Source organism: Phocoena sinus, chromosome 6 (assembly GCF_008692025.1).
Source record: "Phocoena sinus isolate mPhoSin1 chromosome 6, mPhoSin1.pri, whole genome shotgun sequence".
NCBI classification, from domain to species: Eukaryota; Metazoa; Chordata; class Mammalia; order Artiodactyla; family Phocoenidae; genus Phocoena; species Phocoena sinus.
In genome coordinates, this window is record NC_045768.1 from 23,090,525 (window position 1) to 23,109,652 (window position 19,128).

The 19,128-nt window shown below is 39.3% G+C and overlaps 1 protein-coding gene across 1 annotated transcript in view; it reads left to right on the plus strand.

Annotated features, from left to right (window-relative positions):
• SVEP1 (sushi, von Willebrand factor type A, EGF and pentraxin domain containing 1) overlaps window positions 1-19,128 on the plus strand; it is a 183,517-nt gene that overhangs the window by 137,335 nt on the left and 27,054 nt on the right. Inside the window, 4 exon segments of the mRNA XM_032636134.1 lie at window positions 7,544-8,216; window positions 9,878-12,669; window positions 14,580-14,805; window positions 16,526-16,681. Coding sequence (XP_032492025.1) covers window positions 7,544-8,216; window positions 9,878-12,669; window positions 14,580-14,805; window positions 16,526-16,681 — 3,847 coding nt within the window.

Genomic DNA, 19,128 nt, shown 5'->3' on the forward strand with positions numbered 1-19,128 from the left:
GGAGCTTTTATTTCTACTTTACATGTTTATTAACCTGTCACATTTTCCATCTCTAAAAACTTGGGTTGCATTTGGATAATTTCCTCACATATATCTTCCAGTTCATTAATTTTCCTTTCTACTATCTATAAACTGCTTTTGAAATGTGTCCCCTTTTTTTGAATTTTTATTTTCTATATTTTTATTTTTAGAATTTATCTCTATTTTTCAACTATTTCTTTTTACATAGTCTCTTCCTTTTAAATAGGATTTTAAGGGTTTTTGTCCTTAATTATTTGAACATATTTATTTCATTTTTTTTTTTTTTTAGATTTAGACCACTTTTTCTATCATCTCAATTTATTGGTGCCCTCATCTTGCTGTTTGTTCTGTCTACTGACCCATTCATGATGGAAAGCGTGCAGGTGTGTTTTGTAATTTCAGATTCTGTCCTTATAGTGTTTGGGACTTGTTTGATCTGTGACAGTCCTTTAATGGTCTGAGTATAAGGATTGTTTTTTCTTCTAGGTGCCCCAGGAGTATCACCATCCAAAAACCTAATTTTACATTTATTTATCAATTCAAAGTCTTTCCATACAAAATGAGTGGTATAAACCCTACCCTCAAGTCCACATGACATGCAGTCCTGGGTTCTGCTACCTTAGCCAGGACTTTGTTTTTCCAGCCAGATTCCCAGCAAATACAGAGATCTCACTTGTCATCTCACTAGGCCTCTAGGTGGAATTTTTCTGGTGAATATCCTTTCAGTGTATGTCCTTCTAGGACATAGATTCTTGCCAGAGACTCAGCTATTACTCTGTATTTCCCCTTTCCTGTCCAATCCAAGGGCAGCCATAGCATTCATTCACAGGCTTGCTTTTCTGTTTTTAATTTCCTCTTCATTTCTGGCACATGGAGATTTCCTTTCTGGTCAGCTAAGCTATGCATTTAAAATAATTTCTGCTGTATTTCATCAAGTGTTATATAGGGAGGGTGTTCAGACAATATTATAGCCAGAACTAGAAGTCAGTGCTTGTCCTCTCTCTCTTCACTCCTTTTCTATCTCTCCCCACCAAGGGATTGATTAGCATAGGTCAACATGCATTAATGTCTGTTCTATTCCAGGATGGAATCACTGTGTTCATGTCATGGCTTTTGTGTAATGGCTTTGGCATCCTGCTGTCTCCTTCCACTTCCTAAGATGCTGTTGGCCTGATAAGAATGTTAGGGCCTATTTCCCTCCCTAGCCCTCTTAATTCCCTCTTTTCCCTTGGGGCTGCCTAACACAGACCACTGACCTACACACCGTTTAAGCTACCCACTCCTGTTTATTGGGTGCACATACACACATTCTTGTTTTGGTCTCAGTATTTTTGTCTTCTCTTATTGGTGTTGTGCTTTGCATGGGCCTTTCCTTGGGTTAAGAAAAGAAGACACTCTCTCAAGATTAGGATAGAAGAGCAGAGACTTTAGGAGACTGGAGTAGTAAGATGAATGCCAGAGAAGAAAAGGAATAAGTCTGATTTCTGTCTCCTGCCCTGAAATTGGCCTTCCAAATTCACCTTTTATCAAAACATTACACTGGTGGTTTTCAGCTTTTTGCCTCAATTAATAAAATGTTCACTTGTTTCCCGTTTTCCTTTTCATCCTCATGTATACTCTCTTGGTGAGAAACTCAGTAGGAAGGAAGGGTCATTGACATCCGAACATCCTGATAGAATGTTTCCCTTTTGAGTCTTTTCAAATATAGACTTTTAAATGCAATTAGTGAATATACTACGATAACATTTTTGTAATCTTTTTCAATTGAAAACAGAACTAATTACCGATACAGATTTATATTTTCTATTGCTCTTGTTAAATTGCAGCCCTTTAAATATCTAGTATGCTGCTCTTTTAAGACTCTTGTAAGGTTCTTTTTCGCAGAAGAGAAGAGGTAATAACTCACTGGGGAGCCTTCTCACAAAGCTTCCCAGGCCCATGGCGTTCACTCCATGAATCAAATCACTGAAAATTGCATCTGGAGATTACTCTGCCCATTTTCAAAGGATTTTTGTTATCATTCCAGAAGTATGATAATGTATTACAGCCAGTGTATCCTAAAATGTGTCATTCTATGACATCACTGTAATATCGATGGGACAATTTTCCTTGGAATTATGGAGGAAAACAGCTTGTTTTATAATACATATGGCCTGATTTTTTTTTTTTTTTTTTTTTTTTTTTTGCGGTATGTGGGCCTCTCACTGGTGTGGCCTCTCCCGTTGCAGAGCACAGGCTCCGGACGCGCAGGCTCAGTGGCCATGGCTCACGGGCCCGGCCGCTCCACGGCATGTGGGATCTTCCCGGACCGGGGCACGCACCCGTGTCCCCTGCATCGGCAGGTGGACTCCCAACCACTGCGCCACCAGGGAAGCCCCATATGGCCTGATTTTTAATAACAGACTGCAAGGGTGTCCCCAATGTCTCTTGAATGAGAATACAAAAGGTCACACAGAGTAAAATTAATATGTTTTAGATTTGTACCAATTCCAATTTTTCCTGTTTTAGTAGCCAACGTATATAGGATGTATCTTATCATCTGTACAAAACTTTATCATTTTTAAGTGATTCTTTTACATAAGCAGGTGGAATATGTCTTCCAGAAATCTTAACACTTATTTAGATTTCTAACATAATGAAATGGTGTGGCTGTTTGATCAGAGACCAGTTATAGTTCTATCTAGGCAATAACTACAAATTAATTCCTCTTTTTTTTTGCCATTCAGAGAATATATCCTTCTTTAGCATCTTAAAAGACTAACTGATATATATGTTTCAGAAGACAGTTATTTTTGATAAGCCTCTGTCCCCATCTTCACTGAATATGCTGTCTAGTCTAAAGCAGTGGCTTTATTTATTTATTTTTGAAGCCACTCAGTGTAAATTCCTCTGCTCCTCTGAAATGCCAGCCGTTCAAGTATTGATAGCTTGGCCCCAAGGTTCTACAAATGGATCATTAGAGCTAATTGAGAGGTTTCAGTAAGGGATCCCAGCCCCTTCATAACATTTCCATGACTAAAAAATGATCCTACACTCTGGTTAAGATGCCAAGCTTGCAGCTTTGGAAGTGAAGGTGTTGGGAGACAGACATTTCAGCCAGCTCAACCTCAAATCTGCCTTTCTCTTTCTCATCAATGGACATGATTCCAAGTCTGTTCACTCTCAGAGTCACTGTCCTCTGAGCCTATTCCAATAGGACTATAGCCCTTTTTGAATTGTGATACCCAGAGCTGAATGTGCAAGTTCGAATGTAACTGCAAGAGAGATAAAAACACCAAGTCTAGGGACTGACACGTGGTACTTAAAACATGACAATTTATTTCATTTCTCTTCTTCTCTTTCCGGATAATTGAGTTTCTAAAGACGCAGTAACCCTTTTAAGGATGTCACCATTGACTCATTCAACTCATTCAAGGAAACTAAAGTCTTTCACGTTGGCTGCCACCAAGCCAGGTTTCCCTTTGTGCAGCTTTTCTTTATTATCTATATACAGGACCTCCCATTTTATCTTTGTTAAATATTACCTAGTAAGATTAGAAACATTGAACTGCCCTGTTAAAACCCTTACCCCTTCACCCTACAGTTATGTGTTGCTTACAAACTGATGGGCTAAGGACAGAGTTCTGTGACACCAGAAGATATGAAACACCCAACTAGCTTACTTCTATTAACCAATAATACTCTTTGGGTCATCCAGTTAATAAGCCACTTAAATATCTTTCTGTTCTAGCAGCATTTCTTCTGCTAAAATCTTATGAGGATCCTTGTCAAAGGAACTCTCAAAAACCATTTCCAGTTAATCTGTGCCTGCCACATCTTCACCATTAACCATCACAGCTGTCAAAAACACACAAGATCCTAGTGACCACTGCTTCCTTTTCCAGATGTTCATAGGCCATTCCTAACTACTTGTAAGTCCCCAGAAGCCCCCAGCTATATCACACTCCCATTTCTTTGCTCCTGTTACTTCTCTTCCTTTCCTGCTTCTTTCACGACTCCCCTCAAAAGCTATTTCATCTGGGACACAAAGGACATGCACTGACATTGCCTTGTACACTAGGGAAGGGATTCTTGCACACAGCATGGCCTTATTGCCTAATGAAGAACTAAATGTTGGTTGAGAATCATAAAGAAAAGTCAAGTTCTTAAGTCAGAGAAAGGGATGGTGTCAATTCTAGGAAAGTATGGATAGTATTGAAAATGCAGTCTTTAAATTCATTTATTCAAGATACATGTATTTAGTGGTAATCTTCCATTATATTACAGAAGAGCTTTTTGCTATGATTTTCCATTAGGGAAGAGTCATTGGTGGAGATTGTCCAGCAGATCAGGGGTCAGAGGCCTAACTAAGTGCTACCAGATTACAAAACTCTGTTCTTGTGTCCTCAAGAGGCTTTGAGGAATAAGGAAGATTCTGGAGGCAGAGGCTTCTGCCTCAAAGCGGTCAGTCCCATTACCTAAAGGAAGCACTCTATAGATGGCACAATGGATCCTAATAAATCAGGGATGTCTCAGGTGATGTCTATAAACTTCAGCCAATGAAATACGGTAGCAACATCAAAGGACCCCATGAAAATAATGATGCATGGTTCAAAGTGTGCAAAGGCTGTAAATTGTGCTATAAAAATATAAAACATCAAGAGCCTCTATAGGAAGCATCCTAAATGCCCATCGACAGACGAATGGATAAAGAAGATGCGGTACATATATGCAACGGAATATTACTCAGCCATAAAAAGGAACGAAACTGAGTTATTTGCAGTGAGGTGGATGGGCCTAGAATCTGTCATACAGAGTGAAGTAAGTCAGAAAGGGAAAAACAAATATCGTATATTAATGCATATATGTGGAATCTAGAAAAATGGTACAGATGAACCAGTTTGCAAAGCAGAAATAGAGACACAGATGTAGAGAACAAACGTATGGACACCAAGGGGAGAAAGCTGGCGGTGGGGGGAGATGAATTGGGGATTGGGATTGACATATATACACTAATATGTATAAAATAGATAACTCATAAAAACCTGCTGTATAAAAAAAAAGATTAAACCAAGGATGTGAAAAATCTGTACACTGAAACTACAGAACATTGATAAAATAAATTGAAGGGGATCCAAAAAACAGAGCCTCTATAAATGGAGCACATTCTACAGGAATAGCAGAGTCTAGGCACTCAGACCTAGGGCAATGTATTTTTAATAATAAAATTATGCTTGTAACATTCTTTGTATATTTTCCTGGATCCTTTAAGACAGAATCCATCCAAGAATTTATTCAGCTCAGATTCTTATACAAAGAACTGAGCTTTTCCACAACAATGAACTGCAGCACACCCTAACTGGAGACTGTGCTCAGCTATTGGGGAAGGCTATGAGTATTCACTTTGAGACCACTTCTATCCATAGCACGATATATGACTGTACGTAGGGTAGGAACACACATCTCTGATGATGATCTATCATTTTTTCCTTGATCTTTCTGTTTCCTATAGATTTCCTAAATCTTGCCAGAGCGGGTGAAGGAATTCTAATCTCCCTGTAAGAGCCGATTCCGTATAAAACAAAAAGGGACCTCAGGAGAAATGTTTGCTAGCTAATGACTTAAGAATCTTTGCTGAAGGACAGGTCAGATAAGTTGTACTAATGACACTGCCATACAGTTTCCACAGAACACCCACCGATTGCAATCTAACCGACCTCCTTTTAAAAAGAGAGAGGACATTGCAGCACTATTTACAATAGCCAGAACATGGAAGCAACCTAAGTGTCCATCGACAGATGAATGGATAAAGAAGATGTGGCACATATATACAATGGAATATTACTTAGCCATGAAAAGAAACGAAATTGAGTTATTTGTAGTGAGGTGGATGGACCTAGAGTCTGTCATACAGAGTGAAGTAAGTCAGAAAAAGAAAAACAAACACCGTATGCTAACACATATATATGGAATCTAAAAAAAAAAAATGGTTCTGATGAACCTAGGGGCAGGACAGGAATAAAGATGCAGACGTAGAGAATGGACTTGAGGACACGGGGAGGGGGAAGGGTAAGCTGGGACGAAGTGAGAGTAGCATTGACATGTATACACTACCAAATGTAAAATAGATGGTGGGAAGCAGTTGCATGGCACAGGGAGATCAGCTCGGTGCTTTGTGACCACCTAGATGTGTGGGATAGGGAGGGTGGGAGGGAGACGCAAGAGGGAGGAGATATGGGGATATATGTATACATATAGCTGATTCACTTTGTCGTATAGCAGAAACTAACACACCATTGTAAAGCAATTATACTCCAATAAAGATGTTAAAATAAATAAATACATACATACATACATACAAAGGGAGAGTCATCTCCTAAAAAAAAAAAAAAAGGAAGAGAGATAGAGCAACATCATGGGAAAGATAGAAGGGTTGGAATCCAGTAAACAAATTCCGATCCTACCTCTGCTGCTTGCACCCATGTGACTCTCAGCAGATTTCCTAGCCTGTCTGAACAACCATTCACTCATCTGCAAAATGAAGAAATTAATATTTCTAAACAGGGTTCAGTTGGTGCCAAATTATTTTAGTCCCCTTACGCTTCATTATTATCAAGACGACGGACTGATCGGTTGGATGTTAGACAGTCCTTTCAAACTCCCTGTCCTCTTTCTCTTCAGTACAAAAGTGAGAATGAAAATCAGAATGACTCAAATGTAATTATTCTAATACTGCGTATCCTAATATTTTGTTCTGCTTCATTGAGAGAGCACTTGGTTAAGGGTTTAGGAATGCTAACCACATGGTTAAGGGTTTAGGAAACAATGGAGAATGAAATTATAATCCCTCCTTTAAAGTTCATTGATTATAAGCAAGTGGATACCTGGGAGTTATATGCAGGCTACCTGTGGTTCATCAGAGCTTTTGTTTCAAAGACTAGTGATCAAATTAAGCAACGGAAATCATCTATAGATAGATGAAGTTCCAACTTTGAATTGAGTCAGACAGGACCGTAGCTTAGTCCTCATTTTTATTTTTAAAGAAATGTGTAACAATTTTTAGAGTTTCTTTTTTTTTAACATCTTTATTGGAGTGTAATTGCTTTACAATGGTGTGTTAGTTTCTGCTTTATAACAAAGTGAATCAGCTATACATATACATATATCCCCACATCCCCTCCCTCTTGCGTCTCCCTCCCACCCTCCCTTTCCCACCCCTCTAGGTGGTCACAAAGCACCGACCTGATCTCCCTGTGCTATGCGGCCGCTTCCCACTAGCTATTTTACATTTGGTAGTATAAATAGCAAAATCCACTTCCCTTTCTGAACAAGCCCTAATATTAATAACAAGATGTATATCTTAAATGAAGATCATTTGATCAATAAGCTCAAATCCAAACAGTAAATATTGTTTTAAAGGATAAAGGATAAAAGTAAAGTTATTGGTGGAAAGATTTAAAAAATAAAAGCAGAATAAGAAGATGCAAACACCTTTTCTCAAATAATGTGCTTAGTTACTGTTCCTTTCTCCCTAATCTCATAGCTACACCCTTGCCGGTCCTGACACCATTGAGTGCCTGGCCAATGGCAAGTGGAGCAGAAGTGACCAGCAGTGTCTGGCTGTCTCCTGTGATGAGCCCCCCAGTGTGGAACATGCCTCTCCAGAGACTGCCCATCGGTTATTTGGAGACATTGCATTCTACTATTGTTCAGATGGTTACAGCCTGGCAGACAACTCCCAGCTCCTCTGCAATGCCCAGGGCAAGTGGGTTCCCCCAGAAGGTCAGGCCGTGCCCCGTTGTATAGCTCATTTTTGTGAAAAGCCCCCTGCTGTTTCCTACAGCATCTTGGAATCTGTGAGCAAAGCAAAATTTGCCGCAGGCTCAGTTGTGAGCTTCAAATGCACGGAGGGTTTCGTACTGAACACCTCAGCAAAGGTTGAATGTCTGAGAGGTGGGCAGTGGAATCCTTCCCCCATGTCCATCCAGTGCATCCCCGTGCGCTGTGGAGAGCCACCCCGCATCATGAACGGCTATGCGATTGGATCAAACTACAGTTTTGGAGCCGTGGTGGCTTATAGCTGCAACAGGGGCTTCTACATCAAAGGGGAGAAGAAGAGCGCCTGCGAAGCCACGGGACAGTGGAGTAGCCCCATACCCACATGCCACCCTGTATCTTGCAATGAACCACCAAAGGTTGAGAATGGCTTTCTGGAGGTAAGAGACTGATTCACAAGTGTCCATGGCTTTCATCGTTTACAGGGCCAGCCCATTGTAGCTTATTCGGAAGCAGGGACATGAATAGACTAATAGGTGAATAACAGGAGCTGCTAAATCTATTGGTGGTAAATATTGGAGAGAATTTGATAGAGGTCATGAATCCTTTTAATCTATAGCTTTCTACCTTCTACTAGCATATAGGCACTTGAAATACTTCATAGCAATATTTTAGCCCAGCTATGACATTAGAATAAAATAGTTTTAAGAGATACTATTTTGATTTATAGAAAGTTATTCCATGATGGATGTATTGTTTATTATTATAGAAATCAAGGTCTAAATGGAACCTAGAGAAATCTGTTATCATTTCTTATTTTTAGACAAAATATGGGGGTAAACCATCCATTCACCATAAGGTGGTTTTTGCAGTTTTCTTTTAGGGAACCTGAAGGTAATTTCATCAGGACAAAGGGTTTTGTCAGATCCACACATATCCTCCTTTCTCGTTACTATGTGTCTTCTCATTAAATCTATCAAGAAAACAGGAATAACAATCTATTCCCCCAAATCAAGGGTCACTTTAAAGAGATAGTATTCTAATTAAACACTTTTTTAAAACCCACGCCTACATAGTACCTTTTCTCCTTTATATTCTAAAACAACAGTGAATGCCTTTTATTTAAGACTTTTGCTCAGATGTATTAGCTTTCCATTGGAAGAAGGTGTCTAGTGTATGTAAGGAGGCTTTCTTCATTTATTCATTTAACAGATATTTCTGGAGCTCCTACTAGGTGCCAGGTAAGCACTGGAGATCTAGTATTTAATAACACGGATTAGGTCTGTGATGGCATGGTGTTTCCATGCATGTGGGGTACCCAAGGAATAGATAAATAAACAAAACAAATAATCATGTCCAAATACCAAGAAGTTCACGGCACCACAGAAGCTAGACGTACCATTAACAAAAGAACCATTGCAATCTTTTTCAAAGTTTTCATAAGTAATTCATCTTTGTACTGCCTAAACATGACCTCTTATTATGTTATTCACTTATATATTTGAATGTTGAGAGTATGAATATTAAATTTTTTGTTTGAAAGGTAAAATATTTCTTTTTATTTTCCACCCTTATGGTGCAGTTTTTTTAAATTATATTAAGGATGAACACAAAACTCTGACAGTAGGTCCATAGCCATAAAAAAATTTGTTTCTCTTATTATCTAACAGCGTAAACAAATGTATGTTTGTGTATGTTTCCTTTTCTGTGAGTAAGACAACACACGATAGCACTGCTTTGGTCGGTGAGATTTTCTTTAACTTACCAAGTAATTTATAATTTTTGGTATTGCTCCATCAGCTCATCAATCGTTTTAGGGACTATTGATCTTTACTTATTATGGGCTTACCACTGTGGCCAACATTTCTGCTGTAGGGATTACCTAATTTGACCTTCTGCCGTCCTTTTTGTTTATTTAAATAAAAAAAAAATAGAGTGGACCTATTGGAAAAATACAAGTCCTCATTTGCTTATGTCTTAATTGATACGTTTTAACATAGGCATTTTAGTTTAGTTCTTCTTTACTGTGATTTGCTGTATTTTGTCGGTTATATTACGTGTTATACAAATTGTACTTCATTGTTTGCTCCCTGTTATGCAGCATACAGCTGGCAGGACCTTTGAGAGTGAAGTGAGATACCGGTGTAACCCAGGCTATAAGTCAGTCGGAAGTCCTGTATTTGTCTGCCAAGCCAATCGCCACTGGCACAGTGAATCCCCTCTGTCGTGCATCCCTCTCAACTGTGGAAAACCTCCCCCGATCCAGAATGGCTACAGGAAAGGAGAAAACTTTGAAGTAGGGTCCAAGGTTCAGTTTTTCTGCAATGAGGGTTACGAGCTCATTGGTGATCATTCTTGGACGTGCCTGAAATCCGGCAAATGGAATAAGAAGCCAAACCAAAAGTGTGTGCCCGCCAAGTGCCCAGAGCCACCCCTCTTGGAGAACCAACTGGTTTTGAAGGAGTTGCCCACCGAGGTGGGAGTGGTGACATTTTCCTGTAAAGAAGGGAACGCCCTCCAGGGCCCCTCTGTCCTGAAATGCTTGCCATCCCAGCAGTGGAATGATTCTTTTCCTGTTTGTAAGATGGTTCTTTGCCTCCCTCCTCCGCTGATTTCCTTTGGTGTCCCTGCTCCTTCTTCTGCTCTTCATTTTGGAAGTGCTGTCAAGTATTCTTGTGTGGATGGGTTTTTCTTAAGAGGAGATCCTACCACCTTCTGCCAGGCTGATGGCACCTGGAGCTCTCCACTGCCAGAATGTGTGCCAGTAGAATGCCCCCAACCTGAGGAAATCCTCAATGGCATCATTGACGTGCAAGGTCTTGCCTATCTGAGCACAGCTCTCTATACCTGCAAGCCAGGCTTTGAGTTGGTGGGCAATTCTACCACTCTTTGTGGGGAAAATGGTCACTGGCTTGGAAGAAAACCAACCTGTAAGCCCATTGAGTGCCCAAAGCCCAAGGAGATTTCGAATGGCAAATTCTCTTACACAAGCCTACACTATGGACAGACCATTACCTACTCTTGTGACCGGGGCTTCAGGCTCAAAGGTCCCAAAGCCTTGACCTGTTTAGAGACAGGTGATTGGGATGTGGATGTCCCATCTTGCAGTGCCATCCACTGTGATCCCCCACATCCCATTGAAAACGGTTTCGTAGAAGGTGCAGATTACAGCTATGGTGCCATGATCATCTACAGCTGCTTCCCTGGGTTCCAGGTAGCTGGTCACGCCATGCAGACCTGTGAAGAGTCGGGATGGTCAAGCTCCATCCCAACATGTGTACTCATAGACTGCGGTCTCCCCCCTCACATTGATTTTGGAGACTGTACTAAGGTCAGAGACGGTCAGGAATATTTTAACCAAGAAGAAGACATGATGGAAGTTCCATATCTGACTCCTCACCCGCCTCATCATCTGGGAACAGTGGCTAAAACCTGGGGAAACACAAAGGGATCTCTTGCTACACATTCAGCAAAATTCCGGTACAACACCCTGGTTTCATACACCTGTAATCCAGGATATGAGCTCTTGGGGAATCCTGTGCTGATCTGCCAGGAGGATGGAACTTGGAATGGCAGTGCGCCATCGTGCATTTCAGTGGAATGTGACCTGCCCGTTGCTCCTGAAAACGGCCTTTTGCATTTTACAGAGACTACCATGGGCAGTGCCATACAGTATAGCTGCAGACCTGGGCACACTCTGGTGGGCTCCGACGTAAGACTTTGTCTACAGAATAGGGAATGGAGTGGTACTTCCCCACTCTGTGAGGCCATCTCATGCCCCAAACCAAATCTAGTTATGAATGGCTCCATCAAAGGAAGCAACTATACGTACCTGAGCACATTGTACTATGAGTGTAATCCCGGGTACGTGTTGAATGGCACTGACAGGAGAACGTGTCGAGAAAATAAAAATTGGGACAGGAACGAGCCAGTTTGTATTCCTGTGGACTGTGGTTCACCTCCAGTCTCAGCAAATGGCCAGGTAAAGGGAGAGGAGTATACATTCCAAAAAGAGGTTGAGTACACTTGCGATGAAGGGTTCTTGCTGGAGGGGGCCAGCAGTCGTGTTTGTCTTGCTGATGGAAGTTGGAGTGGGACGACTCCCATCTGTGTGCCTGTCAGGTGTTCCCCCCCACTACAGGTGGCGAATGGGGTGATGGATGGCCTGGACTATGGCTTCGGGAAGAAAGTGGTGTTCCATTGTCAAGACGGCTACGTGTTGCACGGTGCCCCCAAACTCATCTGTCAATCAGATGGTAACTGGGATGCCCAGGTTCCCCTCTGTAAACCAGTCAGCTGTGGCCCTCCTGAAGATCTGGCCCATGGCTTCCCTAATGGCTTCTCCTTTTATCATGGGGGGCATATACAGTATCAGTGCTTTCCCGGTTATAAGCTCCATGGAAGTCCTTCAAGAAAGTGTCTCTCCAATAGTTCCTGGAGTGGCAGCCCACCTTCCTGCCTGCCTTGCACGTGTTCCCCACCAGTCATTCAAAATGGAGCAGTCAACAGGACAGATTTTGGTTGCGGACAGGCAGCTCGGATTCAGTGCTTCAAAGGCTTCCAGCTCCTGGGACTTTCTGAAATCACCTGCGAAGCCAATGGCCAATGGAGCTCTGGCTTCCCACGCTGTGAACACACTTCTTGCGGTTCTCCCCCAACGATACCAAATGCATTCACCAGTGAGAGTGGCTCTTTGGAGGAAAATGTGATAACTTACAACTGCAGATCTGGGTATGTCATCCGAGGCAGTTCAGATCTGATTTGTACGGAGAAAGGGACGTGGAGCCAGCCTTATCCTGTCTGCGAGCCCCTGTCCTGTGGACCCCCACCACCTGTCTCCAGTGCAGTGGCAACTGGAGAAGTACACACCTATGGAAGTAAAGTGAAACTCAGGTAAGACCATGGCTCTAGAGTCTCCAAGGGGCACAGGCAGGAGGGTTGTAAAATGAAAAGTGATAGGTCAAAAATTTAGCTAACTGGGAAGAAAACACCCTCTCTGGGCTGCTGTCCAAAAACTGAAGCTTTTAACACTTGGCTTTATTCTATCCACAATTATGCAGAAATCCATTGACTTGTAAGAATAAATTTCTACACTTTCAGACTGTAGTTCCTAATATAATTATCATATTCTGTTGCGCTTCATGGAACAGCAAGATCCTCTAGCTAGCTTTAATATCTCTTAAATCACAGGCTCTTTTTTAAACATTATGCTGATAAATTTCTTTGGTATCACCTAATGATTATATTCATATATGCAGATGTTGGGGGAATAAGGCAAAAGCTGAAGAATTCAGGTCAAAAATCACATACTTTAATTGGTCAACATTAATAGGGAGATAGTCTTGAGGGGATATCCAACCTATGCTGTCTGAGCAAACTAAGCATTTAATGCACAGATAGTGATTTCTGCTGAAAAGTTCTCTATTTGAAATGTAGTATTAAAAAAAGATGAGAAAATATGGAATGAATTTATAAATTAGACTTTTATTGGAATAAATGCCTGTAATGTATAAATATATCTCAACCCTCTAAATCAATTTAGATTTTACTGATATCTCTGAAGGAATTATGGATTATCCTTCACATATTGGCTTCTTAGATTTTATTAATAATTTAATAACTCTTCTCAAGCTCGTCTGTTGTAGACATTTTAGCTCTACCTTCATTTTCTCTTAATTACAGTAAGAAATAGACCCAAGGGAGGATTGTCACTGTAATGAAACCTAAAGAATAGTGGATTATGCACCAAGAAGAAAAACAAAAATTATTGCTCGCTTTTGACATGCATTTTCAATTTTCTATTTGGACGTTGGTGTCTCAGATAGCTTGAGAAATCACAATAAGACCTGCTTCCCAAGACTCTCCTGTTTGTTTTTCCTTGTGTGTTGATTGTGTTCAGATCTTCACTTATTAGTAAACAGATCATTCCAAGTTTGCAAAACCTGTGACTGCTACCTAGCCTGGTAATTTATGAAATTTAAAAAATATATCCACCCAATAAATGTCAGTTAATTAAAAAAGCAGCATAGTATAGTGGTAAAAGCATGGACTCTAGAGCCAGATTCCATAGGTAGGAACCTCAGCTCTGTCGCTTCCTGGAAAAGTTATTTAATCTCCCTGGTGTCAGTTTCATCATCTGAAAAATGGGCATAAAGAAAATAATCACACCTATTCATAGGGTTGACATGAGAATGGGTTCATATTTGTAGAGCAATTAGAACAGTGACTAGAATTTAACAAATGCTCCGTAAACATTTGCTGAATGAAAAAATGCAAATTTAAAAAATCATAGAGGGTTTTAGAGCCCGCTTGACTTGAGTTTGAACACCAATACTACTGTTCCATGATACCTACCTACTAAACAGGATTAAAAGACACACCCTATGTAGAGGACTTCATTTGGCACAAAGTAGATTCCCCAAAAATGTTAATTGTGTTATATTCTTACTAGTATCTGAGTCTATTTTGGACTTCGTCTAGAGTTTCTTGAGCTGTTAGATATTTTCATAATAAAAATAAATTTAATAATGATATTATCCAGAACAAAGGTAAATCATGTCAACAACATTTAAAGCAACTTTAGACTTGGCTAATCCTTAATGTGGATAACTAAGGATTCATCTGGTTGTCATTGTTTTCTTGGTGTTTTTGCAAGGCAGCTCCATCCCCCTGACATTTGAGTCATTTTTAATACATCACATAAAATGTCTACTAAGCTTTATAGCAGTTTCTGAAATCCAAGAATAAGTCACCAACTATATTGCACTCCCTTTAAGGCACTCATTTTTACTTTTGCATTGCAGGTGTCTAGAAGGTTATATGATGGATACAGAGATAGACACATTCACCTGTCAGAAAGATGGTCGTTGGTTCCCTGAGAGAATCTCTTGCAGTCCTAAGAAGTGTCCTTTGCCAGCAAGCATAACACACATACTTGTTCATGGGGATGATTTCAGTGTGAATAAGCAAGTTTCTGTGTCATGTGCAAACGGGTATACCTATGAGGGGGTTAATATATCAACATGTCAGGTAAGATTATCTGTCTTAATTAGAACATGTAGGGTATAACTCATTTATGTATTATACTATGTGTGTGTGTGTGGATACATATGTAAGTGTATATTATACTATATGTGTGTGTGTGTGTGTGTGTAGATATATGTATATGTAAGTGTGTGGATATAGATATACATATATCCGCACAGGCGGTATCTTGCTGTTCTGAAAAGAGAAAATGTCTCGTTTCCAACCATGTCAAAGAATTTGAGAAGTTTTTTGGTAGAAATATAATAAAATATATCTTTCTTTCCAATGGTCCCAGTTTTAAAAGTAAGAAAGTGCCAAGGGCAGGTGAAAAGTCACAAAGGTAAATAAAACGTTAAACTATCTATAACAAGAGATTCATGACAGATTAACTATGTGTATGGTCTACACATAGACTCTCTATGTGTAGAAATGAGGCCTAATCGTTACCAAATATGTTTCCAGTTTTAGTAGAAGAGCAAAGGTAGCAGAAACAAAAATTGGAGTCAAATTCTGCCTCTGCTTACTACTTGTGTCACTTTAATAAAGCTACTTAGAATTGCCAAGCTCCTATCAGTGTGGTATTAGTGTAAAATTCGGTAGAAGGGGAAATGAATGGAATGGAAGAAATAAGTCAAAAGTAGATCCTGATAAAGGAATCATCACAAGTCAGTGAAGAAAGGAATCATTAATAAACAAATCATTCTGATACAATGAAGGAACCACTAGGGAAAAAATTAATATATACCAAAATAAACTCCAGATAAATCAAAAGAAAACAATACTATGTAGCTTTTAAAAGTTAATAGTAATACCCAGAATCATTTGTGCAAAAAATATATTTATTGAAGCATTATTTACAGTATTGAAAAATTAGATACAATGTATATTTCTGACATTAGGGGAATGGTTAATTATGAGGCAGGCATCTATATATGTATATATATATATATATATATATATATATATATATATATAAAATTATTTCTGGCTCATCTGTAGAATAAAGGGCTTAGCCTCAAGTCTTGTTTTAGACAGCTATTCAACTCATATGCTATTTCCTCAAAGAAAACAAAACAACATTAGCAAGAGAATAACAGTCTTCAAGGGAAACATCTGTGTACGCCTCACTATACCTGAAAAGAAGGCTGGAAAATGTTAATTCTAACTGCGGTGGTGAGGAAATAAAGTAAATGTATGTGTGTTTTTTTTTCTTTCTTTATGTGACTTGCTCACAATATATGATAGAATGTTTTCAAGTATTCATGTTGGGAAGGGAGAAAAGGAAGCCATCTTTGTAAACTTCGGATCGTATGCCTGAAAGTTGCTGTTTCTCATCAACTTTAGATGAAAACACAGAATTATGTAAAATATAAGGATGTATTACTATAAGTCATGGAATATTTGTATCTACCATCCAGTCCTCATGCATCATAATGAAAACATACTTCTTGGTGTTCTTGATTTTTTAAAGGATTCTATGAGGAAGAAAATGCTTGTTTTGTGAGTTTCAGAAATGTCTAAAATTGTTTAGTGATGACTGTTAAAGCCATCTGATAATCAATGTGCGTTTTTTAAGGCCAAAGAAAATAAGTGGCAGAAGTAGGACCAAGTTCTAGGTCCTCTGACTATCATTTGCGGATTATTCTGATTTACAACCAATATTTGCAGACTTCTTCATTCATGTGTACTGATTTCTAAATGTAACTTATAACTTGTTACTTAGATTGATGGCACCTGGGAGCCACCATTTTCTGATGAATCCTGCAGTCCAGTTTCTTGTGGGAAACCTGAAAGTCCAGAACATGGGTTTGTGTTTGGCAGTGAATACAGCTTTGAAAGCATGATTATTTATCACTGTGAAACTGGTTATGAATTAGAGGTAAGCGAACAAATTGTTTAACTAGCATTAATTTGTTTTTCCAATGTACTTAGGAATATTTTTAGTGTTATGCCATTTTGTTTCACTGATTTGGGTCCTAAAAGGCTTTTCTATACTTTGTTGCCTTATATTTTAGCACTCTCTGAGAAATATTTAAAGTGACTTACAATTTTAAAAAGCAAAGTAAGTCTCAAAGAATCAAAGCCATGAAAAAAAGAGGAACTTTGTATACCAGCCACAAGACTTTAGTTGGTCATTTAAACCTGTGTTTTCGCCTCCTATTAATTGTATTCTGCACAGTCCATCCGTCACTGTGGGGAGGCAACCATAAGAATTTAGTTATACAAAGCTAGGGTTTCCTCAAGCAATGGGCCCAAATACCTTGGAAGGTTTTTGATTGAGATTCCAGGTTCCCACAAGGCAGGTGTGGCCTGAAAAAATCCCCAGAGCAGTTCTAACCAAATACCATGTTAGGTCTCAAGACCACGCTTGCCTGGTTTGTAATATTAAAATCCCATCAGCAGCACCTATTTACTTTGGTGTGAATGCTGCAGTCAGTTTTGCTAAAAGCATGATCACACATCATCAAACTTGAACTTTAAGAGGCCTGTTTTATATTACGTAATGTTGTCCTTTGGTTTTTTGGGAAACTTCTTTCCTGTTTTGCTGTTATAATGGTATTAAATGTAGGTTTTGCAGAAGTATGCATTGCCAGTGATTTGTTAAATGTGTATAGCATGTTCCATTTTTTTTCTACTGACCACAGAACCAGAGAATTTTCATAAGATAGGTCCATGAAAGCTGGAACTAGGCTTAGGTGGATCTTGTTTTATTTCCTCAAAAGATTTTTTTTTTTAAAGGTCAGGGGAAAGAAGGATGGTAATGTAATAGTTATTGCAGTTGAAGAGTTTCTCTGTTTTTGAAACTCAGTTGCTCTTCATGTGAGAGTACTAATCTTGCAATTTGTTAAGAAGGAAAGTGGTATAAAATCTAAACAAATATATAGCAAACTGATGGGTCATTAAATTTGAGGAAGTAGATCATTTACCTTAAAAATTTTGGTAATATCCCAGTGTTAACCACAAAATGGAGAGAGATGCTTTAACAGTTGTTCTTATTCCAAGCTACATGTTTGAATCACCTGAGAAAGTTTTTCTAAATATTAATGTCCAGTTACTTACAGAAATAACCAAGTCCAGGTCTGGAACATGAAATGTAAAAGATTAGCCTAGAAAAGCTTATCATATGAGTTAGGAAGGAACCTATCAAAGGTGACATGTTAAAAAAAAAACTCAGGAGCCAATTGGATAAGTCTTCCACAGGCCAAGATGAGACCATTTTAGCATCAATAAGGGGTAATAACTTTAATGGACTGAAACACATCAAATACGTTATGAATGGCAGTAGACTCACAATGATACTAGAAGAAAATTAGTTGGTAACTTTTAGGGGATGCCCATGAGCAAATTCATTAGTTTGAAAACACAACGAAAGGAGGAAAAGTATCTTTTCAATGCTAACTGGATGACTAAGTAACCAAATAGTAGATGAAATCAGTCAATAATGATAGAATTCAAATCTCAGAATTTGCAACTTTTATGAATTAATGGATTTAGATTATCATCATCATGGCTACTGATGTCAGAAAAAAAAATATAGGCACCCAGACATTATAATGCCTCTGGATGGAAAAACACACCATTAGGGAAAAGTCTTACCAAAAACAGAACTGTTGAATTTGAATTTTTGCATTTTTAACAGGTGCCCCAGATACCAAAGGTCAATGGCTGGAAAAGTGGTTAAGAATAGGGACTTGGTCCCAGCAGACCTCTGTTACAGGCTCTCTGCTCTTGCTGGATGAAAGATGTTGGGGAACTGACTGAATCTCTCTGAGTCTCTGTTTCATCCCATCTGTAGTAGAAATGCCATAACCACCTTTGCAAAGTTACTGCAAGGACTGGAGATAAAAGAAAGTGGCAAGCACCACCCTTTATGCATTGTCTGAGTTCAGTAGAGGGTAGTTATTATCATTACTCCTAGTATGCATATTATTACCAAAATCAGACAAAGCAATTAATACAACTAATGTAAATCATGTTAAAATTTTCTAATAGGTAAATAAATTATCATTTTTATGTAAGGTAAACAACTTCTTTGAGTCATCTAAATCTCAAAAATTTTACTACACATACAGTCTTCTCGAAGCAAAAATCACTACAGGCGGGCTTCCCTGGTGGCGCAGTGGTTGAGAGTCCGCCTGCTGATGCAGGGGACACAAGTTCATGCCCCGGTCCGGGAAGATCCCACGTGCCGCGGAGCGGCTGGGCCCATGAGCCATGGCCGCTGAGCCTGCGCGTCCGGAGCCTGTGCTCCGCAATGGGAGAGGCCACAACAGTGAGAGGCCCGCGTACCGCAAAAAAAAAAAAAAAAAAAAAAAAAAAAAAACT